The 24,717-nt window shown below is 60.0% G+C and overlaps 1 protein-coding gene across 1 annotated transcript; it reads right to left on the bottom strand.

The window, feature by feature from the left end:
- Positions 1 to 7,996: 7,996 nt before the first annotated feature.
- LOC111768827 (platelet endothelial aggregation receptor 1-like) lies at positions 7,997 to 19,196 on the bottom strand. The gene is made up of 13 exons (XM_023622600.2): positions 18,272 to 19,196; positions 16,769 to 16,972; positions 15,997 to 16,146; positions 15,631 to 15,810; positions 14,867 to 14,983; positions 14,197 to 14,346; positions 13,807 to 13,959; positions 13,252 to 13,356; positions 12,501 to 12,642; positions 11,296 to 11,514; positions 9,818 to 9,924; positions 8,526 to 8,679; positions 7,997 to 8,318 (listed from the first exon to the last, which is right to left on the bottom strand). Exons 1-10 carry the CDS (start codon positions 18,408 to 18,410, stop codon positions 11,499 to 11,501), a joined length of 1,356 nt encoding a protein of 451 aa, XP_023478368.2. The 5' UTR covers positions 18,411 to 19,196; the 3' UTR covers positions 7,997 to 8,318; positions 8,526 to 8,679; positions 9,818 to 9,924; positions 11,296 to 11,498.
- Positions 19,197 to 24,717: the final 5,521 nt, after the last annotated feature.

The raw sequence follows: 24,717 nt of genomic DNA, 5'->3' as shown, positions 1-24,717 counted from the left end.
AGGGCTGTGCCTCCAGGAAGTGGCACGGCCCAAGACGGCTGCAGTAGTGCCCCCGGGGGCACGGCTGGCACTGGTCCTCGCTGGCCAGGCCAGGGGCAGAGGAGTAAAACCCAGGCAGGCATGGCATTGGGGAGCCTGTTCCCCTGGGGCAGAAGAAGCCAGGGGGACAGATGTCATTTCCAGAAAGTCCTGGGACCTCCACCTGTGTAGCCAGAAAGAAGGAAAAAAGGACTTCAAATCAGAGCTGTGGTCCCAGGCTACCAACGCCGCTGCTGGGGAGAAGCTAGGGACCAGGACTGTCCTGAATGAGGCTGCACTGCACACAAGGACGTCCCATGCGGAACCACCCCATTCACATGTGCTTTTAGCTGTGCCAGCTGAGACCTGAGGAGGATGAGCTAGGACAAGGCTTGGCAGGGGTCCCTACTTTCTAAATCAGAGCGCTGACTCAGTGGCCTCCCGCCCCTCCCTTCCTCGTCTCCAGGCCTAGTCTCTTCTCTGTGGCATTGATGTAGAACCGGTGACTTCCAGAAGAAGGGGCAGTGTCTGTTCTAAAAGGGAAGCCAGGGCCCAGAGCGGGCAAGGGGCATGTATGTTCAAGTTCGCACAGCAACTCAGTAACAATGAGAATCAGAGCCAGTCAATTAACACACCAGTGCCCATCTGTCCATCTGTCTGTCCAGCACTGGTCCGTGTGTCTATCCACCCAGCCGACTCTCCCCTGCACTGCTCTACGGTATAATCATCCAACGTGCTGAAGGTCGCTTTCTCGCTGTGTGGCCTTGAGAAAGTCCGTTACCCCACGTGCTCCTCAGTTTCTTCACGTCTAAAATGGGGTGGCACCGGGGCCTCCCACAGGGCTGTGTGGGGACTGCTGAATCAATGTGTATGCAGCACAGAATGCTGCCCAGCAGTAGTCAAGGCTCTGTATGTGTTTTCTGCTATTATTGCCACATGCATGTCATCTAAGCCAAGATGTCATCTCCTGGAAGCCGAATGACTTAAAAGAAAAAAATCACTGCCATTGATTGCCAGATGCCATGGATTATAAGATGCTGCTGACTTTAGTGATGTTAAATGTGAAAAAGATGCACATCTCAGAATCATTGAAATAAGATATCACCAGGCCCTGTGCCAGGCCTTGGGAACACGAAGGTGAGGAGACCCCTGCCCTCAGGGAGCTTCACCCCCAGCGGGAGCCCAGCAGGAACCCCTGGGCAGCTTTGTCCTGAGCCAGTACACACATGGGTGCTGCAGGGCAGACTCAGACGCCTGTCTAGGGTGCCCGGCCCAGTGATCTGTACCTTGTGTTTGATGGGGGTGGGAGACACTGCTCCCCCTGTGCAGTAGTGGGCAGAGTGGCAGAGCCCTGATGGCTGGGACAGCCCTTCTGATGAGCAGAACATCCCTAGAAGAAGCAGACCCAAGTGTCAGCAGAGCCACCCCTCCCACTTCCCTCCTGCTCTGGCACCAGCCCTGCCTCTCTTGGGCTACGCCCCACCTTCACCTCCCTCCCTGCCCTCCCCCGCTTCTCCTCCCTTCCCTCCCTCCCCGGGCTCTCAGACTAGCACAGCGTGCTGGTGTGACAGCCAGATGCCTGGGGGAATGAGGGGAGGAATGGGCTAGAGAGACATAGAGCTGCCTTGACCAGGCCAGTCCTTTCTCTCCAGCAACACCTGGTCTCTGAGGACAGTGTGAGATTGGTCTTGTCCTGAGCCCTAGAGGTGCATGGGGGGTGAGCTGGGCAACAGGGCATGAGGAGGCCCTAAAATCCAGACAGTAGGGGCTATGGGCCTGCTAGGAGGTTGATGGGACCCTGGTCCATGTCTGGACCTGACTTTGCTTTCCTTGTCCCATTTGCTGGACATGAGGTGCTGCCCTGACAATGTGGGTCCAGGGCCCAGGGCACATGCTCCCTCATGACTTGTTTCCTTGCCCTCCTTCTGCTTTTCCTCGTTCTCTCCCCAGCCTTTCAGCCTAGGCTCCCTGAGGGCCCAGGGTCCAGAGTCCACAAACCTGCTGGGCACAGCTCACAGTCCCTCTCTGCAGTGGCCCCTTGCCTGGGCCCGAATGTCCCCCAAGGGCATGGGTGGGCAGTGGCTGAGTGGGAGCCGGGGGGACAGAAGTAGCCCCGGAGGCACAGGATCGGGCCTAGGGGGCAATGGCAGGGTCAGCTCTAGCTTGTGGTGGGAGCCCCACTGTCGGAGACTCAGGACACCCCGGGCTCTGAACCTGCCCTGGCCCAACCCCACAGTCAAGGTGCGTTATTCTTCCCTCAAAGGCTGACGATCTGCCATTGCCTCGGAAGGTGCATTGCCCAGGAGACCTCTGTGGGCCCCCGAGACCTCCAGCCTCAGGGCCCGGCTGCTGAGCATAAGCCTCCCTCCCTGCAGGATACTTCGCTCGCCCACACTGGTCACATGGGGGCCACACCCCTCAGTCCGCTTAGGGGCCTGCAGACCCCACTGCCAAGCCAGCAGCCACTGTGTTTAGAGATGGCCAAGGCCATCTGCAAGCTTACGTGTGCAGCGTGTACCTTGGGGAAACTGAGTCAGGCCACAGCCAACTAGATTCTAGGGTCCTAGATCTCAGACTGTCCTGTCCTGCACCTTGTGCCTACTGTGCCCAGAACCAGGCTGGACACAGGGTGTCCTGATGGGTCATCATGCAATGCCCTGTCCTGGTTTAAGTCCCTGACAAGCCCTTCCCTCAAACCTGGCCTATTTCAGGGCCCACCTCCCTCTGCTCTGCTGTTAGTCACAAGGGCTACCTGTGGTTCATAGCGCTGACCTGTATGACTATGACAACCAAGCTTCTGGCAGAAGAATTCCCGAGATACATTCTAAAGCCAAAACTAAAGGGAAGGACCCCAGGGGTCTCGTGTGGCCCTGAGCTGACGCACTCTGCCACCTCAGGTTTGTCCCTCCCTCTCTCTAACAAGGCAGGGGACCTCCCGGTCGGCGAGGAGGCGTCGCTTCTGCAGGGGCTCATGGAGAGCTAGTGCTCCCACTTCTGGCACCTTGCCAGGCACCCAGCACCCTGTGGGGGCCTTCAGTTCAGCCCCAGTGAGCCCACCTTTGCCAGAGGCGTCACAGTAGAATCCTGTGGGGCAGGGCTCACAGGAGCCCTTTGCTTCCTGGGGCTGAAATGTTCCGTTCTCACAGGCCCTTGGCTGGGGAGATCCCTCGGAACAGTAGAAGCCACGGGGGCACCGGAAAGATATAGGGGTGGCTGAGGTCTGGCCAGGGGTGCAGTAATAACCTGCTGAGCATGGCCCGTCCGGGAAGTGTTTCCCAGCCCCTGTGGAGATGGGATGGAGACAGGCTTAGTTCACCACAGCGGGCCTGGTTTCAGATTAGAAGGAAAAGGAGAAAAGGGACCTGGAAGAGTGTCTTGAGCTGCTCCTGAGCTTGGAGCTGCAGTGTGCCAAGGAGCTCAAGTCTTTGGAGCCAAACTGTGTGTCCTCTCCTGGCTCTGCTGCTCACTACCTATGCAGCTGTGCAGAGGACCTCTCTGAACTCAGGCTTTTCATCTGTAAAATAGTAGCCTGGTTGCGAGGATAAATGAGTTAAAAGGCTTGTTTGGTCACATCCAATGGGGTCAAGCAGAGCCAGGGTGCGAGAGTGCTGACTTAGGATCCTAGAAATACAGGCCCGGCTGTGGTACTGAGGGTGTGCAGGGCTCTGCCGCCCTGGCTGCAGGTGATGGGCCGACGCCTCACATCCCCAGCCTTACTCTGGGGAGACACACTTGGGACCCCTGGGGGCCTGAGGACCATGTGAGGGAGCTCACATCTCCCTTCCTCTGCTTCCCAGCATCTGGCAGTGGTCTGCTTACTGCCCAGCTGTGTCTTGTTCTAGGTGACTTATAAATGGAGTAGACAACTAAAATGGACAAATGCACACCACACTCTCACCAATGCGGTTACTGCTACGTCCACTCGCTCAGCCTTGGGCTCAGTCATGGTGGGATCTCCCTGAGGTCCTGCCCCAGCTGCTCTGGGCGGAGGCCTGCTTCCTGAACAAGGCTGCACCCGCCTGCTCTCAGCCCACTGCCAAAGTCCAGCATCACCTTCAAAGCCTGGTGCTGTGCTCCACACACCCTCTGCCCGGGGGTCAACATGCCCTCCCCAGGACACCCAGAGCACCTGTCTGAGGAGACCAGTGTGTGCCTGGGTGGGGGCATTCATGCTCTCATCTGTCCCTATCCTTCCCTTCCCCACTGTGACCTCTCGGGGATCAGAGCAGGTCACCTTTGCCTCCTCCTCCCATCCCCAGGCCCAGGCTCAAGTAGTGCTCCCTATGTGGGGCTGCAGGTCTTATGGGATGCAAGGGAACCCAGGGTGTCCACCTGCAGGCAGGCTAAGTATGTCTGCGACAAGGGGTTCAATCAGGGACCCTGCAAAGTCCCAGAGAGATGGCTCTTGTCACCTGAATCTGAGCAGAATTGCCCTGCGGGACAGGGCCTGCAATCCTTGGTGCTGCGTGCCCCGGGCCTCTCTCGGAAGGTGCCCCTGGGGCACGGGTGCTGGGTGGGTGTCTGGGTACCCAGAGGACAGTAGTAGCCAGCAGGACAGTCCACTGGCCAAACAGTCCTGCCTCCTGGTCCCTAGATCCCGAAGGGACAGAACCTGTGGACACAGCCAGTTGGTGGTCAGGAGTGAAAGAGTCGACGCCTCCCATATCCTCAGACCTTCTAAGAAGTGAGGCTTCTCCAGAGGAAGGAAGCTCTGGGGACCTGGAGGATTTGGGCAGAAGCAAAACCCCACAGGGCCATCTGAGGTCAGAGGAAGTGAACGTTAAGGTGGACAATGGCCTCCTGTCTCATTGACACTTTTGCACAAAGCCTACAGCCCCCTAAGGCCCCTGTATGGACAGTGGAGTGCTTATTACAAGGGGCTCTCTAGGGTGACGGGGCCGTGGTCGCTGGTCCCTGCAGCATATCTGAGCCCCGGCTGCAGGGAGAGCAGGAAAGCCCAGTGTCACGCCAAGAGAAGAGGAGGCCCCCGCCAGCGACAGGTCCTCACTTTCCAGCGGGGCACGTCTTGCAGACACTCTGTCCAGGTTCATCCTGATACTGCCCTGGGGGGCAGAGCTGGGGCTCCGGGCTGCCTGGGGGACAGGAGTGCCCAACAGGGCAGAGCGTGCCTAGAAAAGCTGAGGGAGACAGGTATTTCCTCTTGGAAGATTCCCCATGTCCTTCCAGCCAGAGCCCAGAACAACCACTTCTTACTCCCTCCACGTAGGCGCTGAGCGGGTGGGTGTGTGATTTGTGGTGCCCGTGATGCATGACACTCCCAGGCCTGGTTCCTGACACCTTGGTCCTGCGGGCACCGGGAGGGGAGACAGCTCCAGCTGACAACCGGCCCTGTGTAGGAGGGTGGCGTGGGAACCTCACGGCCTGGATGGGAAGGGGCCAGGTCCGTAGTGACTGGGCCGAGCGGGTGCTGGGGCGGTGTGCTCCACAGGCTGGGGTCGGAGCTGGGAGCCTCACTGGGTACACAAGGCAGCCCCGGGCTTCCAGGCCAGAACATCTGTCACCAAAGGTGTTCCCAGGGGTCCTCGTCCTACGAGATGTTCCTCAAACCACAGCTTCTTTGGGCAGGTAAGTTTGGGAAATGCTGTGTGCGCTAGCCCGGGGGCCCCCTGTGCTCTTCATCACATGGAGCACTGGACTGGCCAGCGGGAGGGAGCCTGTCTCGGCTCACGGACCCGGCTTCCCAGGGCCCGCGGCTGATGAAGCCACAAGAAGCTGGGTGGCAGTGGAGCATATTTAGGAGGTGGACCCTGGGAAGGGACGGGGCAGTGTCAGAAACCTGTACTTTGTGTCCATATTCTGGGGAATGGAACAGTTTCTACGCTTTTATATACCAACTTTATTTCCTGGAATACTTCTAATGAATTTTTTTGGAGTTGCTGTCCTAGATCAACTGTGTTCTAAGGTTGGGGCTGTTCCACGCTGAGACCAGAGCTTCCAGGCAGGGAGGTAGGGGGACCCTCTCGAGAGCCTCAGTATCAGAGGGAGAGTCCCCTCAGGGCAGCTTTCCCCAGTGCCCAGTGGTCCCTGACACTTTATTATAATTACTTATAGCATCTCAAAACTGATTACAACCAACCTGTTGAGGACTGAGGCCGCAGAAGATGGAATTGTGCCGGCTCTGCTAGGACCTTGTCCTTGGGTCTGACCTCTCCCTTTTCTGCCAGGCCCAGGGTCTCGCATGAGGGGTGAAGACCCTTCCTGCTCCCTCACAAGAGGGTCCTGGCCCTTGGGAACCTGTATTCCTTCCCCCAGAGCACAGGATTCACCATCTTTGATGATTGCTTTTGTTTCAATGCTTCTCGTTTCTTCCCTTCCTCTCATCCTGAGCCTCTCTCCTCTCCCTGTCTGAGCTTTGGGTGCACGGGGAGCCTTGCTAACGCACAGGCTTGCGGCCCCTCCTCAGCAGGCCCCAGGTCACGAGGCTCGTCTCACTGCTGTTAGGCACGGGAGCCTGAGGGCAGAGGGAGAGCCCACGGCCTGGGTTTCCCTTCCAGGCTGGTCCCCTGCAGGTCCCACAGCACCCACCCCTCCCACAAGGTGAGGAGGGTCTGCCCTCACCTGGACCGTGCCCGGAGACAGAAGCCCTGGGGCAGAACCAGCCTTCTTCACACGGGGCCTCCGGGGAGCTCAGGCCAGCCTGGGAGCAGAACCAGCCAGCCGGGCATGGCTGGCCGTCCTCCAGTGATGTGGCCCCGGGGACGGGCAGGAGAGACCCTGTATGTCCACACATTGTGGCCACCGCCAGGAGGCCTCCCAGCTGAAGCCCCGCAGTGGCCCGTCTCAGAGGGCAGAGCCATGATCCTGCTCTGCCTGCTCAGGCTCAGGGCCCAGCGACTGCAAGGCCCCCTGCCTCCCGAGCCCACCTTCTACCTGGGGAGCCAGAGCCGGGCTCAGCTGACACAGGTGAGGGGCATCCCATGCCCCATTTCCACTGCCAGGCATCACTCCCTTCCCACTGTGCCTCTTCCCTCCACCCCTCCCTGGTCAAGCTTCCCCCGGGGGCCTGGTCATAGCTCTAAACGCCCTCAGCCCTCCACCCACGCCCCTTGCTGCATCGGGGCAGGACGGATGTCACTCTCTAAGTCCAATGCAGGGGTTTCCTCTGGGTCCTTCTCCAGGCTGGACCTCCACTCCTTTTCCTCCTCAAGGGTGCAGAGCAGACCCCTGCATTGCTGGGGCTCACGAATCGGTGACTCACCTGGGGGGCAGGGAGTGGGCCTGGGGCTACCCTGGGGACAGAAGTGGCCCAGAGGACAGAGGTCTCCTGTGATCCCGTCAGTGGGATTTGGGACAGATGCTCCCTGAGTGCAGTGGAACCCGGCATGGCAGGGCCCAGACACGGCCACCAGCCCAGGCAAGAGACAGTGGGAGCCTGTATGGGGGAGGGGAAGACAGGATCCCTGGGGCTGGGGCAGAGGGATTGAGTCTCATCCCTCCCTCTGGCCTGGCACCCCAGCCAGTAAACGCGGGCTGATCTAATGTGCGCTGTGGGCTGAGGAAAAGGGTTCCCCTCTGAGCCAGGCCTGAGTCTTGCCCTCGCTGGCCAGGGAGGATGTGGCCTAATGTGTCTGGGGTGGGGGTGTCCCTGCCCCCTTACCTGGCTCGCAGACGATGCAGTCTGACTGCTGGACACCGCCTCCCTGTGGCTTGTAGGTGCCCCTGGGGCACGGGAACTGAGAAGCAGAGGAGGTGGAGGCAGGGCAGTAATGGCCGGCTGGACACTCGTTCCCCACCACAGAGGAGGTATTTGCTGGGCAGAAGAAACTACAGACAGGACGAGGAGGGGGGAGCTCAGAGGGCTGTGTGACCCAATGGCCTGGGGTGTGTGGAGATGGCTTCCTGGGCTGGCCTCCCCACAGACCGCAGGAACAATCGCTTGGCTGGGCACAGCTCTGCTCCAGCTCAAGGCACTCAAGGGGAGGCTGACTGGCTTAAACTGAAGCAAAAGAGACCCAGGTCTGAAATTAGGAATGACTCAGTGATGCACAACGAAGAGATCAAGAGACGTAAAGCAAGCTAGCTAGAAGTCATGGAAGTTCTTCTGTGTCTTCTTGAAGTCACAGAATACTCAGGCAGAAAGGAATCTCAGCGAGATCTGCTCCAGCCACCTCCTGTGCAGGAATGCAAACCGTGTGCCCAGCTGGACACGTGGGGCCGTGGAAGGCCTCTCTGCACTCACCCCTCTGGACAAGGCTCACAGTGGCCTCGGGCAGCTAGGCCGTTGTGGGTGCCTGCCAGGCAGGGCCTGGGGACAGCAGTGCCTGGGGGGCAGAAGTGTCCTGAAAGGAAAGCAGAGCCACAGGTCAGGGCCAAAAGAAGTCCTACTCTTTGGCGCTTAGAGTGGCCCCATCCTAAACTCAGTTCCTGGAGGGCCCAGGGGACTGCTGGCAGCCTCCTGATGGCCCTCGGCCCCTGTCTGGGTGGCAGCCTTGGAGTCTGCTCGTTCCCCACCTCCCCAGCTCCTCGCAGGCCAGCCACCGGGGTACCTGTGGGGCAGGGGCCACCGGCCTGGTCTCCCAGGGAGCCGTTGGGGACGAGCGCCCCACTGAGGCAGAAGAAACCTGTGCTGCAGAGTCCAGGAGGGCTGGCAAGGCCAGCAGAGCTGCAGTAGTGGCCCGGCGGGCATGGGGAGCAGGAATCCTGTGGGACAGGGAGGGAGGGGCCACACCAGGAGGACTGAAAGGGGCCTCAGATCAGAGCTTCTTGTCCTAGCCCACCTCCCTCCACCTACAAGGCCCCTGACAGGCATCCGGCTGCTCTGCTGGCGTTCTCCAGCCGGCGTGCCCTCCAGGATCTGTCCCTCCAGACTGTTCCAGCAGAGTGTCATTCTGCTGGCTTTCTCTTCTGCTTGTTACTTCCATGCTCTTTTGTGGTTTGACTAGTAACACCAGGGGAATCTCTTCTCCTGCTTCACTTCCAGGGAAACACTTTCTGCTGATTCGGGCAAGGGGGACTGCACGCTCCAGAGAACTGGGATTCCTGGGGCCTTTGACAAGCCAGGAGTTCCGGGGAACATCCTTCTAACAGCAGGAGGCCCTCTGATAAGGGTAGTACAAACCATAATTTGGAGGAGTTCATGAATTGAACTAGACATTAAATTTGTTTTTGGAACCTGGCAATTTAAACAGAATTTTGTGCATCCTATAGTGGCCATTTATAAATTATTTATTAACGTATATTGAAAGTAATGTCCCATGTCATTCCTCAGCTCAAACCGTCCTTTGGCTTCCATCTCACTCAGGCAGCAGCTCACGCCTCATGGTGGGCACAGGTGCTGCAGAGCTGGCCCTCTGCTCCCTCCCAGCCTCCTCTGGCCCACCCTCACCCAGCTCCCTCGCTGCACTCCCTGCAGTCCCCACGGGGGGCTTGCTGTTCCCTCCGAGTTTCCAAAATTAGCTTGTCCTAGTTATGCTTGCATCCAGCAGACACGTGCTGGGAGGCTGCCACGTGCCAGGCAGGACTCTGACTGCAGAGCAGTGAGCCCGCAGATAGCTCCCCAGCTTTGAGGGCCTCTGTTTCCGTGGAGAATACAGAAAATCAGTAAGGGCAGCAAATAAACGGGATACTAGTCTGTGATAAGTGCTAAGGAGGGCCAGGGAAAGCCCTCCTTGGAAAGTGACTTTTGAGTAAACACCTGGGGGAAGGGAGGCAGCTGGTCAGGTGGCCGTGTTCTCCAATCTCCATGACAACCTTTGACCTCAGGGGCAGTGCTGTTTGGCTAGATTCAAACATGGCCCTCCCCACACCCAGCCTCCTCCCCATGCTGGGGTCCCCTTACCTCTGAACTGAGCTTGGCGCGTGAGCCGAAGGTGCCAGGTGGGCAAGGCTGGGGCACAGCTGAGCCCCTGGGGCAGTAGTGTCCTTGAGGACATGGGCCAGTCCCCTCTGGAACAGAGAGACAAGTCAGCCTGGCCCCCGGGAAGTGCAGGGTGAGCAGTGGATGCCCGGACAGCTCCCCCTGCATCGCTGGCACAGGCTGTGGGCCCTGGAATAATGGGGCTGCTGATTCTCATGGCCCACCTGGGAAGGGTCCCTCCTGTAGGCCACACCCTCTGCACCTGCCCTCCCCCACAGCCCACGTGGCTGTTACCATTGGCAAGAGGTCAGGCGACGCTCTTCTTGACATAGGGCAGTGGGGTCAGGAAGGGACGCCTGAGGGAGGCAGGGCCTTCTTAGAAGGCTCAAGCCCTGGGGTCTAGGGATGGACAGTGTCTGAGACTGAGTCAGGGGCTTGGCTGGACGACTACCCGTTTTGGCTCCTGCTGCAGAGGGCTTTGCAGACCTGCCTGCTCTGGCTTGTGTTTTCACATTGTTCTAGTTTCTGGAGACACCCAGCTGTGTCTTCATTCCTTCTCTCCCTCACGCTGCATGGGCCCTGCTCCAAGAGGCCTGCCACCAGGGCCGCTTGGTGACCGAGCATGGGAATCAGGGGTTCTGGGCTGTGGCTGAGCAGACCAGGCCATTGGTGGGTCAGAAGCTAGGGGATGAGCTGTACATCGGTGTCCTCACCAGTGCTCAGGCCTCCCTGAGGCTGGTGGCACCCTTAGGGCCCAAGGGCAGCTGCAGAGTGGCAGGAAGCTGGACCAGGGTCAGTGGGCTGGGCGTCCAACTTGGCTACTGACTGTGTGCCCTTAGGTAAAGCAAACCTTCTTCCTGAGCCTCAGTTTTCCCTTCTGCCAAAGACAGGGGTTGGACTGGACCATGGAATTTCGTCCTTCAGTCCCCGCATTTCAAAGGGGACTTGACCCCAGAAGATTAAAACCACCAGAATGATCCCTCAACTACACATGCACTTGGGAAAATTAGCAAATTGACCGTATCTTGCTGGTCCCCACGCCACATACTCTGATTTGATGGCCTATCCCTCGCCTCACCCCAGAATGAGTATGTACTAGGCCCCTGATCACTTCACCACGACCCCTAAGGCGAGCTTCCTCAGGCTGCCTGGTGTTGCCCTCAGCCTGGCCCATGTGGGATATAGGGATCCTTTGGGTGTCCCGCCCGGGGTGGACAGTGGGTGGAGGAGACAAATGCCAGAGCACTGTCACTTGCTGGGCCACGGTGTTCTGCCCACCATGAAGGAACATGGGTGGCCCAGGAGAGTTTCTTCAGGCTTCTCGGAGAGAACAGACTCATTAGTCTCTGTGGGTTGACCAGTGAGTGGGTGGAGAGCCCCTGAATCTGGCCTCTGCTTCCCAGTTTGGCGGCTCAGGAAATGGGGTAGGGGCTCAGGGTTCAGTGGGGAGGGTCCAGTACCTTCAGTGCCAGCCTCCGGGTTGGGCCGGGTGGACCCTCTGGAGCAGAAGAAGCCCTCCCAGCACTGTCTGCCCGCCTCCGTGGCACTGGCCCTGGGGCAGAACCTGCCTCCGTCACAGACTCCACATCCCGGCAGGCTGCCCAGTCCGGGCACTGGGCCTTAGGTGCCCAGGGGGCAGGGCTGCCAATTGAGCCCTGTCCCTTCAGGGCAGTAGAAACCTGTGAAGGGAGCAAGGCTGAGACTAGGGCCTGAGGAGGAAGCTGGAAGGAGGCTGGAGAAGGGAAGACTCTGAGCCCTGGGGGCCCGGCATGGAGGCCTGGCCTCTGCGCAGTGAGGGCTCCTGCCCAGGAAAGGTAAAGCTCCTTAAATGGAGGGGTTGCCACCTTATTATCAGAATATACAGCCAGGGCCTTTAAGGGAAGCGGGGGAGATAACTGCCTTGCAGGTGACTGCCCCCACTCCCCCTTTTTGCTTTGGCTCCTTTGCTTAGTGAGCCAGGCCGCTGGCAGGACACTAACCTCTTGGACACAGCTGTGGCCTCAGCCCTGGAACACAGTAGCGGCTATTGGGACAGATGTGACATTTCGTTGTGTGGGTACTGGAGGTGTAGGAGCCAGGAGGACATGGAGTGGGCTCAACCATGCCCAGAGGGCTGAAGGGCCCTGGGGGGCAGGATCTCCCAGAGACCCCTTCTATGGTGGTGGCAGAGACAGTTCCCTCAGTGCAGGAAATGCTGGAAAAATGTGGGCCAAGCAAAAGGGCCTCAGCTGAGGAGAGTCACTGAGGAACACGCAGCCAAGTGCAGTGGACGGGCTTCAAGCACGGGCCTGAGACCCTTCCTAGCCTGCTCACTCCCGACTCCTCCCGCTTTGTGGCCTCCCACCCTCCAAGCTGGACCCCAGGATCGTCAGCCTGGCCCTGCTCAGGGTGGGATGGGAGGTGGCAGAGATGAGAAGTACTGCCACAAGTCTGGACACTGATGTCCTTCCAGACCTCATCTGCAAAGCAGCCAGGTTCCAGCATGCTGCACCCAGTGTGGCCTGACTTTGCATGTCCGCAAGTGGCCTATAGGCCTTGCAGGCCAATAGGAATGGCTCCTCCTTCCCCGTGCTCTCTGCCCAGGTCCAGACCCTGGGGTAGAGCCAACTCCTTACTCTGTGGACACTGTTCCCTGTCTCTTAGAGGAGACAAACTGTTTGCTCACCCTGGGTGGCAGGGTGCTGGCCAGATTGATGGGTGGCTGCCAGAGCAGAGTTGTCCTCCATAGCAATCTTGACATCCTTCTGGGGTTTGGTTCCCTTCCTCAGACCAGGTACCAGGTGGGCATCGGGCTGGGACTGAAGCTCCTGCAGAAGTCAGAGCAGTGGAGGGAAAGAGGCCAGGCAGTCTTGCTGGCTCCCAGTGGTCCGGGGGAGACCCTGCACTGTGCTGGGCTCCCATCCCCTGGATCTCTCCCTCCCAGCAGACCAGGGTGGAAATGCTTTCCCCTCTTGGCTTCCAGAGGGAAGGGAGTGGGTCAGCTTTGGAGTCCTTGGGTCAACTTCACTGAATCAATGAAAGACGCTTGCAATCCTGCAAGGGAGGCCCAAGGTGGGGGAGGAGTGAGCAGGCCTGAAAAGCATCCTTGGTGTGGAGGGACCAAGGCCTGAGGGGCAAGGGAGGAAGGCCAGTTGCTCAGGTGAGGTCCCCGAAGTCCAGGCTGGGGGAGGGAAGGGTGAGGACTGCTGAGCAGTGCGGGGAGGGCGTCCCAGGAGGAGGGGGTGCTGGGGGAGGGAAGGGTCCTCTGTTCATCCCTGCAGGGCTCAGCACTGCCTGTCACTTTGGGCCACTGTGGTCTGTGCTGGGAGAAAGGCTCAAAGCCCTGGAGACCTGTCTTCAACCAGCAGAGGGCTGGAAGAAAGTCGACCCTATTCCACCCTGCCATGACTGGAGGGGCCCCAGAGGTGGTGAGGTACCCTCGAGGCAGTAGTGCCCAGCAGGGCAGAGGAGGCCTCGTGCCCCATCAGCGGGGTCCTTGCTGGTGGCTCCTCCCTTGCACCAGTGCCCTGCAGCACAGTCTCCTAGGACAGAGGACATCTTGTCAGCCACCCCGCCGTGCCCCTCACCAGAGAGTACAGCACGAGGCACCAGGTGCTCACGCTTCCCTGCACCCCTGTCCCTCACGACACACTGCAGGGGTCCCTGGCCCGAAGCCAGCTCGAGCAGCCCCGGGCCATGGGATGCCCTCCTCCAGGTTCAGTCAGTACCAAGCTCCAGGGTCAGAGCGGGTGTGGGGTCTGGGCCAGTTTGGGGTTTGTCCTCCTCTGAGACTGTCAACTGCCAAGCCTGGATTTTCCTTACAGATCAAACCATTTCCAGCCATTTCATACCAGAGCCGCCCAAACACCCCAAGAAAGTAACATCCTCCTTCTTTCCCCTACCCAAACCAGTTAATGGGGGTGCAGAGACGCTAAAGACCCTCCAGAGGAGTCCCCACCCACTGCCTAAGGCCTTTTCTGCCCCAGACACACCTGTGGGCGCTGCGAGCCCTGCCAGCGCACAGAACTTCCCAGCGGGGCACAGCAGGCACTCAGTGATGCTCCTCAGCCCCTTCCGAGGGCCGTAAGTGCCCACTGGGCAGCTGGGGTGTGTGGCCACGGCTGTGCCCAGGGGGCAGTAATAGCCTTGAGGACAAGGGTACAGGCTGAAGTTCTGGACAGGCCCAGCACTGGAGTCGCAGTAATAAACTGGCCAGAAGTGAGGCACGCTCAGGGGGGTGCTCGCCTCCCCAAGACGGTTAGTCCTGCTGGGGCCTCTGCCATGAGGGCCTTCTGAGGCCATGCTGTAGAGCCCAGGACCTCCAGCACTGCCCCTAGCCATGTCCCCTTTGTCCGCACCCCCAGGTCTTTGCTGCCTCTCACCTGCTGGGCACTGCCAGCAGGGGGCCTGGAGACCAGGCTCCTTGCAGTAGAAGCCGCGCGGGCAGGCCTGGCACGCAGAGGGCACCGTCTGCTCTGGGAAGCTGGAGAAGGTGCCGGCAGGACACCGCACAGGCCTGGGTGATGCTGCAGCTGCAGGCACAGGGAGGCAGCGCAGCCTGGTTGAGAGGAGGCCTCAGGGATGGGGAGCGGCTCCTCACAGCAGCAGGCAGGGACTCAGTCTCAGAGAGGGGGCGGGCCCAGCGTGGCGTCACCTGTAAGACCCACCTCTGCCCAGCCTCTCTGAGGCCTGGCTCTCGGTCCCTCTGCAACATATGGAGAGACCCCAGACCCTCCACCTGTAGCTGGAGGAGCATCATCAGGGTTCAGACCACTGGGAGCTAAGGAGGCTCCCCATATGACAAGGCCACTGCCATTGGCTCTCAGCTGTCCACACCATACAACCCAAACCACAGGAAGCATCCTGAGTGTGTTTTAACCACGCCTCTGTCACCCTTCTCAGCCTCGGGCTGGACCGCCTCGGGCAACTCTTTTCCCTCTGGCTTCCTTCCAACAGCCCCAGGGTCCAGACACACACTGAGGAAAAGGGTGTCAGCAGCCCCAGGACGGGACAGTGAGTGGGGCTGAGAGTGGGGCCCAAGGAGACACTCACGACAGAAGGTTCCTGGGGGGCAGGGGGCCCCTGTCAGCCCGTCCCGTGGAGCTGGGGACACTGCTCCTTCTGCACAGAAGTAGCCAGCCTGGCAGGGCCCACTGGGTGTGGAGAGGCCTAAGGGTGAGAGGGGAGCCAGGCTGGGGGCGCGTGGACTCATTATGAGAAGAGGGTGGTCCTGGTGGGCAGGCTGGTCCTTACACTGCGTCAGGCACCGTGGTCTCCTCCACCCAGCCGTGGGATGTGGGCACTGCTGTCATCTCACGGAGGCCCTGAGGGCTTCGTCAGAGTGGCAGAGCTCAGCTCTGAGCACGGTCAGCTGGCTTGGGCTGGGGTCTCGACCTTACTGCATGCCACAGTCAGAAGGAGCCTAAGCATCTCAGGGGCGGGGAGAGCCTGGGTCATGTCTGGGTACCTGGTGACCACCAGCGTCTGTCCACGATAGGTGCTTGGGAAGGGTGGTCACTTAGACGTGGGAGTGGTGAGAGGGGATGGGTGAGAGGCCGCTGAGCGCCCCCCAGAGAGACCTGCTGTTCTGTGGTGACCCACCTGTGCTTACTCCACCGCGATGGCCACAGGGCCTATTTGCATAGCACAGCCCTGCCAGGGAGCATGCTGACGCCAGTCCTCATGGTACAGGGAACACGGGGGTCGCACGCCCACAGCCATGCAGCAGGTGAGAGCGGGTCAGAGTTCACCCGGCTCTCACCACTGCTGGGCCTGGGTCTCAGCGTCACAGCCAGAGAGGGCTCTCAAGTCCTTACCGGAGGTGGCGCAGAAAGAGCCCGGCAGGCAGGGTCTGGGCTCCGGGCTGCCCTCGGGGCAGAAGGAGCCTGCCAGGCACTTCCCCGCTGTGGCCGCGGCCGGGCACAGGCAATTGGTGCTGGTGTAGTTGTCCAGGTCAAAGGGACGAGCGGTCCATGCTGTTGACACGCAGAACCAGCCTGGGGTGGGAATGAGCAGGGCGGGGTAGGCGGTGGGGCGGGAGTGCTGGGAGTGATCCCGGGGGGTCAGAGGCTGGGCTCACCCTGGCTGCTGGCCCACCCCTTCCAGTAGCTGCTCCAGGAGATAGTCTGCGTCATGCCAGGTCTGGGGACATAAGTGGGAAGCGCAAGAATAGGGACACGCACCTGCATCACAGGGCCCAGAGGCCTGGGTCAGGTTCTCCTGGCCGCAGTAGTGGCCTGGCGGGCAGGGCAGACAGCTGTCCAGGCTCTGCGTCAGTGGGTCTGGGTTGTAGTAGCCCCGAGGGCAGGGGAACTGGGTGGCGTACTTGGTGCCTGAGAAGCAAAGTTCAGAGGAGGGAGCCCAGCCTGCTGGAGTCCAGCTGGGCCCGGGGTTGGGGCTGGAGGCCGTGCAGCTCGCTGCTCCCATACCCTCTTGCAGGACCTGTCCTGGCAAACTCCTGACCTCAGCCTCGGGAGCGACACCTCACCAATTGCTTTCACCGGATTTCCCGGCCTGTGTGGCTCCAGGCCTGGGTCCACAAAGCCACAGAATATGCAGGACTCATCTTCCTGGTGGTCAACTTTACCAAAAGGCATGGGCCCAAAATTTGTAATGCAGTGGTCAAGTAATTTTAACTCTTTAATTTTTAGCCAGCGTGGATGTAGTATGGAGTAGAAAGTAAAACTCTCAGGAATTTTAAAGATAAAAGCCAAGGACTTGGATGAACTTCACTGCTCAAAGCCAGCTGCTTTGGGCTCTGCCCCTGTGAGGGCTGGTCCTCCCCTGGGCCTGTGGGACGGGGCTGGGAAAGCCTCGGCAGCAGAGGATGTACGTGTGCTCCTCGGTTGGCACAGTTGGCAGAGTGGCGAGTACACAGCCCCCGGCCGAGCCTAGGGCACCTGTATCAGCCCCACTGTCCAGCCTGGCCCCTGGGAGCTGAACGCAGGCACTCACCTCTGGGGCAAAAGAAGCCGGCAGGGCAGGGGTGCTCGTGGTAGGTGCTGACACTCTCAGGGCAGTAGTAGCCGGCGGGGCAGGGGAAGCAGGAGGCTTGGCCAGTCAGGTTGCTGTAGGAGCCAGCAGGGCAAGGCTGGGAGAGGCTGGTCCCCCTGGGGCATAAGTGACCTCGGGGACAGGGGCCCCCCTTCTCTGAGTGGCCTGAGGAGAGGAAGGAAGCTGAGTGAGGGGTTCAGGCCCCATCACAGGGGAGTGTGAGCAGCCTGGGCCGACTGGTGTGGCACTACTGGGACCAAATGCGGGCTTGGGTCTGGGTCAGAGGTTCGAGTGTTTTAGAAAGAATTCTGGTAACTAATGGTTGTATAGCACCTTCCAGATCAAAACCACGTTGTATCGTCTGAGCCTCCCAGAAGCCCTCTTTGGCAGCTGGGCAGGAATAAGCACCCACTTTTACTGGGGTGACGTTATGCCCAGTGACTCTCTGTGCCCAGACTCAGCTGGTGTCTGACAGTCCCCTGGCGCTCTCTCAAGGGCACGCTCTGTGATCATTTATTTTTTTAATAAAACATGTTCAGAGAGCGCTGCTTTCACATGTGGTTGTAGTAAGCCAGGATAGTCGGTTCTGTTTTTGGTGGATGGCCCTGGCTGAGCAGCCCCTTCTGCCCCCTGCATACCCCCAGTCCCTCGCTGGGGATGTGACTCCTGCTCCCTTGCTTCCCTCCTGACTCCCCAGAACTTAACCTGCCGTCTGGAGCTAGACTTTTGCCTGATGTTTGCTGGACAAATGAAAGTGTTCAAGAAGAGGGATTTTAAGGGCCCTGGCCCAGGTTCAACGCCCTCACCAGAGCTCAGTGCTGTGTGCCCCTCATCAGATGTTCCCCAGGAAATGCGAGCACCCTCTGGGGAAAGGTCAGCAGCCACTAGAGGGAGCCAGACATCCTGGACGGCCCTCCGCCCCACCTGTGCCTTGCTGGGCACACAGAGGCTCTGCCCTGTGAGCCTCTTCTTGCACCCCGCCTCCCCACAAGCTGTTGTCCCTGCCCCCAAGGGAGACGAGGTTCACACTCAGCTCACTTCTGGCTGGCCCACTGGGCACCATTCTGGTACCTGCTGACTGGTCTCTGGAAGACCCCCGGGCCTCCCTGCCCACCTCCCTGCCAGTCTGTGATGTCCCATCTTGAAGCCAGTGCAGCTCTGATTCAGGATGGACGGGGTGGGAGCTGCTGGTGTGACAAGAGCCCGATAACTGCAGGGCAGGAGGGCAGGGGGTCACGCTGTGAGCAGCCATGTGGAGGCCTGAGGATGGGGGCCAATGGGTCCAGGAATAGCGGCCAGACCACTAAACACTCTGGCTAAGGGTCACCTCTAGGCCCCCTTGCCCACGTGCTTCCCCTCTGTCCTGAGACCACCCCATACTCAGTCACTTCCCATCATCCAAGTGCCCGTCTACCTCCGGCCTCTGGCCAATGCAGGGCCCACTCCTGTCCTGAGAGGCCTTACCTGTTGGGGTTGGGGAAGAGACTGCCACCAGACAGAAGTAGCCAGGGGAGCAGGGTGCAGAGGGGGCAGCAAGGCCAGACACACCACAGAAATGGCCAGAGGGGCAGGGTAGGCACTCTGAGGCCGTGGAGAGAAGCATCCTGGGACACAGAGAGCGAGTGCGGGTCAGTGGGAAAGGAGGCCCTTAGGGTAGAGAGGCTATGTCCCGGCGAGAGACCCGCCCTTCTGGGGCTGCCTTCTCATTTCTCCTTGTTGAGGCTCCCTGGGCTTCCTCGCGCTCCCATGCGCGGTCCAAGGTGGCGTCTGGGTGTGCTGGGTCTCTCTCTCCTAAGATAGGCTCCTGGTTAGTTTCCTTGTCATCTTAATCCCCAGTTCAGAGTCAGGCTGTCCAGGGCCGCAGACCCCTGGTCTGGCAGCTGCAGTCAGAATGTCCAGCAGCCTTTCAGCCACGGGTTCCTCAGCTGCCTCATTCTGCGGTGCCCTTGCTTGGGGGTTGGGCAGTTCCTAAAGGTGGGAGATGGGGCTCTACTCTCAAATGAGGTGCAGGCAGACACACAGGCTTCTTCCTGGTTTGCTCCTCAGGCCTGACACGTTCTCAAGCGGCCAGCAGCCAGCACCGTCTGCCCTGATTCTGACCATCGTGCTCCCCGTCCCTCCGCTGCTGCTCAGGGGGTTCCTGCCCTTGGAGGCCAGGCAGAAGTCCTGCTCTCTGAGGTCCATGTTCCTCCATGGCGGAGGGACATCATTGGTGAGACAGATAGATGGTCACTGTGGGAAGGAAGACCAGGAAGACTGCCCCTTGGACCTGGGGCAGTGGCACTCACCGATCTGAGAAGGTGCCCACAGGGCAGGGCAGGGGCACCCCCGTGCCCTCTGGACAGAAGTGGCCTGGAGGGCAGGGCCCCCCTGCCGTGCCACAAAAGGCTCCATGGGAGTGGGTGACATCAGCTCCTGCCCAAAGTCAGGAGGGGGTGAGGTCACAGAGCAACTCCTCCTCAGCCCAAAGCCCCCACCTCGACCCCCCTCAACCACAGGACGTTTCCTGGAGATTGAAAACTGGAGTGACAGCACCCTCCACTGCCAGGGTGGCGCTCAAGTCCAGGGTGCCACCCAATCCTCACCTCCAAGGGACTTTGGGTGGGGCTCCAGGTGCAGGGTGGACCCTGAGATGGGTCCCCGTCTGAATTAATTAGAGGTTATCTGAGTGGGCCTTAGGACCCCAAAGGTGGGGAGAAAGTACAGGGGTGCCAGCATTTGGCCTATCTGGGTACAGGGCAGAACAGGAGAGTCTGGAGGTCAAATGCAGGCCCCCACAATGTTTGTTTTGGAAACCTGTTCCTATCTTGGCCAAGTCTGTCATTTTTATTTCTGCTGTCAGGTCCCCTTACAGTTTGCTGAAACCCTTTTGGGATGAGATGGGGCACATAATGATACTGATAATAAGCTCTAAGGACAAGTGCTTTGTCTGGGAAGAGAAAAGAGAGAGGAGTGTGTGATCCCATTTTTGTGACTGCCCCCAAACGGGCTGACCCGTCTGTGGAAGCACGTGCGCGCACACGTACGCAGGTGCGAGCCTAGGACATGTGTGGTGCCCCGCGCAAATGCATGTTGCCCCTCCTAAGCAGACTATGGAGACGGGAAGACGAGGGCAGAGTGACGCATCTTTAAACGTCTGTGATCTTGCAGTTTGCGTGAAAGTCATTTCCACAGCCCTAAGGACACTGATGTGACAAGGGAGGGGTGAGAGTTCACCTCACTTTACGGGCCCTCTTGGGACATGGGAGGGCTGGGAGGGGGCCGGGCCCAACAACCTCATCCCTGGTGTGTCCTGAACCTGTCAGAGGAGCAGATGTGCCGCCTGGCAGCGGCTTTGGGCTGGCGTTCGCCCCACGGGGCAGTCCCGGAGCTCCACACGTGAGCTGCGTCCCAGCCCCATCCACAGAGACCCTGCAGGAGTGGCCCTGAGGTCACACACGCAGGGCCTCAGGAGACACGGGACCTCGGCGGGCCTGGGTGGGGTAGCTCCACCAGCCATGCCCAGTCTGGTCATTGGAAGAAGGACATGGTGGGAAGTCCTGTTCCCTGAGGCTCCTCCAGCCCGAAGTTCTGTGACGCCTGCTCACAGGAGCCCCCTTGTTCAGCTGCGCACCGCACAGCTCACCCCCAGAAGGTCTGCTCCTGCCGACCAGGGGAGACAGCGTGGCTGCGGAGGCCCACGGTGCCCCGACTCTCCCAGGACGGATGGGGACAGGGCTGCCGAGGGACCCCTGCTCAGCCCTCCCCGCAGGAGGCCGGTCCCACCCTCCCGCTTCTGGGCCAGCGGCGCTGAGCCCCTTGTCTCCTGGCGGAACCTGCTCTCCCGTGTTAGGGCCCCTCCCAGCCCCCGTCAGGGTGGTGTTTATCCCCTGGCCTTTCCTGGCGGTGCTGACTTGATTTTCCCTCAGCACCACACGTTCCTGGACTCTTAGTATTCCTGTCAGGCACAGGGGAACCTGAGTTGGCGATTCCTCCCGGGAAGGAGTGGTGCCCCTGGGCTTCTGCCCAGTCCAAAAGCCCTGTCCTTAGCCACCATCCACAGGGCCTCCCAGGCGCTGGGCCGGCAGGCGGAGGAGGTCACTAGGGAGCTGTTGCCCCTCAGGCCCCAAGACATGGCCTTGACCTGTCTCCCCAGGAGAGCCACCATGTGCCCGCTGTCTCCTCACCTGCAGGAGATAGAGGCTTGGCCCAGAAAGCACAGTGGCTTTCTGGGGGTGGCCCTGCTCACCCCATCTGTAGATGGTTTCCACAGCAACTCTGCTCTGCTCTTGGAGCCAGCCCAAGTACCTGAGCCATTGCCGTGCTGCCCGGCCGGTCGCGGCACAGCCACCAGTGAACCTTGAGTGCAGGCATGGCCCTCAGGGCCAAGGTCTCCCCAGGGCCCACTGACGGGTCTTGGGGTCCGGGCTCCTCCTGGGCAATAGAATCCTGGAAGCAGAGAAAGACTCAGACTGGTCTGCTTTTTGGGGCTGGAGCCCAGCTGCTTGCCTCCCTTGTCCCTGAGGGTCCTGCCACACCAATAACAGCTTTGATGGAACAGACTCTGTGGGCGTCCCCGATGAGCTGATAATTTAGGCCCCTTTAAGGCCACGTCTTCAAACATGTGTGTGCCACCAGCATCCTGGAGGCCCTTGGGTGCAGTCACAGTATTGTCCCAGTCACCTTTGAAGCAGTGCTATCTCTTGAGGAGAAGGGCCCCTCTCTTCAGGGGCTGGGATAATCCAAATGGCTTGTGCACCCCCCCATTTAGGAGCCTGAGCCAGGAGCCTCCGGCCTGCCTCCCTCCTATCCAGCCCAGACTAGCCTCACAGCCCTGGCACACTTCCCCTGGGCTCTCTGACTCAGGGGCTGATGCTCAGGGGCTGAGGGTCCCGGGCCCATGCCGGCGTGGCAGGCCTGGTTGTGCCGTGCTTGGTGGTCTCCTGTCAGGCCATCGCGGGAGGCACAGGTGCCCTTACCTGGTGCGCATGGGCCCCCAGTTGCAGCCTGGCCCACTGCAGCACAGAAGAGCCCAGGTGGGCAGGGCAGGCACCAGCTCACATCTGGTGCCCCTCTCTCTGCGTTCCACGTGCCAACAGGGCAGGGCCACTGCCTGGGGTCCTGGGTGCCAGCGGGGCAAAAATGACCGAGAGGGCAGAGGTCACCAAAGGGGAGTCCCTCCTGGAGGAAGAGGGGCCTGTTGACGCTTAAGTGTCAAGAGCGAGGGAGTTCTCTTGACCGGGTTCCTCCCTGAAGCCCCTGTGCGGAGGCCGCCTGGCTCAGCCCGGCCTCTCCTGTTCGCTTACATGCACTGATCTGCACTGACACCTCCCTCTGGGGACCGCTCTGGGAGTTTAACGTTTCAGAAAAATGAAACAAATTTTAATGTTAAATACCCTAAACAGTCCCGACTCTCTGCCTATCTGCTAACAGCTCTGGTACGCAGCTTCAGCTGCGGCGAAGTCCATCTGTCTATCATCCACCCAGCCATCTACCTACCTACCCATCCAGCTTCTCTTTCTCACTACTGGCCACCCCTTCAGTCCTCTGTGTCAGGACAGTAGACCCACTTACGATAATAGATACCTGGTGTCCCATTGGGTTGATATGCCATATCTCTGCCTAGATATTTTCCTATTACGGGGCCTCTGTGGTGTTTGGTGTTTTTGTTTTGTTTTTGTGTTAAAAATCTGTGGTGTTTTGAACATCTTTACGTAAATGACTTTCTTTCCCCCCTCAGGTTCTCTCCAGGAATCATTGGATCACAGGGTGGGAACTGCCTGGCAGCTCCTGCTGCATCTGCCGACTGAGTCCAGCAGCCCTGGGCAGGGCAGTGGGGGAGAGGCCCTGTCCACAGCGGTGCCTTGCCAGGGCTTCCGCAGTTGCGTTTACTTTCAGTAATGAGTAGGTGCACGTCACACAAAAGTGGCTTCGCTTCACATGTCCTTCCTTGCCAGCCCGGCTGCGCCTTTTCCTAGTGATAGCAGATTTGTGTTTGGTCCTTTTTCAGGTGGGAGCCGGAAGCTGACATTAGAACTTTGGCGCTTTCCTTACTGTCTCGTGTTTTCATGGCCCTGTTTGATGGCTGAGGTTCCTCCAGCTCTGCCCCTGCAGTAGTGTCATCCTATCTTCAGTGGGAGCTCCCTGTCACCCTTGGGCAGTGAGCCCCAGAGGGCAGGAGCTGGGCCTTCACCTTCTGGTATGTTCCCCTGACCCCAGCCCAGGCCTCTGTGCCGAGGCCAGCCTTGCCTCTAGGAGGCCCAGTGGGGCCTGAACTCCCCGGGGTGGAGATGTTAGAACCAGGCCCACAGTGATGGCCAGGAAGGCACAGCCCCTGGGGCTTGGCCAGGCCGGCTCTGCCACAGAAAGCCCCAGGGTGGCACGGCTGGCAGTCTTCCACGTGGGCGGCCCCAGGGGCCTCTCTGAAAGTGCCCTGGGCAGAGAAAAGGACACCGCCAAGGTCAGGGTCCTGGAGGCCAGAATGAGGGCTCCAGGCCTGGACAGACAGGCTGCTCTGCCAGGAAAGGAGCAGGCAGGCCCTCCCGCTGTGCCCCGGACAGACAGGGCTGCAGGGAGGGGACAGCCTGCGCAAGGACTGAGCCCCCACGGCACTTGCAAGAACGGCGGTGTTTACTTTTCGAGAGACCAAAAGTGTTTGGCAGCAAAACACCCACCCAGAAGGGAATGTTGTAACCAGAACTCACAGCAGATTTTGATAGCAGGCCGGAAGAGAGAGTAGAGGACACCAGGTCATCTGAAGAGGGGTGTGTATCTCTGGGAGAGGAGGCTCTCCCTGGCTTGTGGGGGAGTGGAGAGAGAGGGGCTCCCGGAGGCTGCAGATCCAAGGCTGCTGCGCCCCTGCTGGGAGCCCCTCCTGAGCCTCCTCTCCAGCTCCCCAGCCCCTCCCTCCTCCTCCTGGCTTCCCTCCCACCTCTACACCCTGGGTCACTTTGCACCTTGTGGCATTCTGCTCTAGCACCACTCTCAGAAACCAGCTGCGGGAAAGTGAGTGGTTGGGCCGTCCTCTGAATGGGGACCAGAGGCAGAGGGCCGGCATGTAGTCATGTCACAGTGAAGAGATGTCACCCATCCCAACCACCAGTACAGGGCTGGTGGCTCCAGAGCCTTCCCATGCAGAAGTGAACAGATGCCAGAAGGCTGAGGGGAGCGTCTCACCACCGGGCAGGGGATGGACAGCAGGCCCCGGGCTGGGCAGTAGTGCCCGGGTGGACACGCCGTGGGGCCAGCCAGCTTCGTCTGGTTGCAAAGTGTTCCTCCTGGGCACTGCTGGCACCAGAGATGGCCTGGGCCCTGGAGAGGAGGGTTGGCCATAAGGTTGGTTTCCTTCCACACCTCTAACATTTGGTTTGGGCCTGGGCATAGCAGACACTCAGGAACCGTGTTGAATGAAAGTGGGAATGCTGCTGCCCGGGCCCCAGGCTCTGTGTGTGCACCTCCCTTTCCGAGGAGCGTGGGTCGGAGCAGGGCAGATGCTAGGAGAACTGAGGTGCTCTCTGAGCATCTGGCGTGGTCCACAGATGGTCAGTGCTGGGAGGAGGGGACCCAGGACGGAGGCTTCGCTAAGCCTCCTCACCTCCCTTTAGGAATTTAGGATCCTCCTACTTCCGGGCCCTCTGAGGGATGGCGTCTGTCCTGGGAACCCTTACTGAGAAGCTGCCAGCGCTGCATGGCCACGGAGTGGTGGTGCCGGGCTCAGGGCAGTGGTGGCCAGCGGGGCACAGCACACAGGCCGCAGCCAGCCTCGCACCTGGACTCTGGCGGGCGGTTCCCCTAGAGGAGGAGCAGAGAGCTGGAGGTGTGGCAGCCATCCTGGGGGAGAAGCCGTGACGTCCTCATGGGGTCACCATTGCCAGAGGCGGGGAGCCCTCCACTGCCCCCAGCCTCACCCACAGGGTCGAGGGCTGAGTCCC

Source organism: Equus caballus, chromosome 18 (assembly GCF_041296265.1).
Source record: "Equus caballus isolate H_3958 breed thoroughbred chromosome 18, TB-T2T, whole genome shotgun sequence".
Lineage (NCBI taxonomy): Eukaryota > Metazoa > Chordata > Mammalia > Perissodactyla > Equidae > Equus > Equus caballus.
This window is presented reverse-complemented; position numbering and strand designations above follow the sequence as displayed.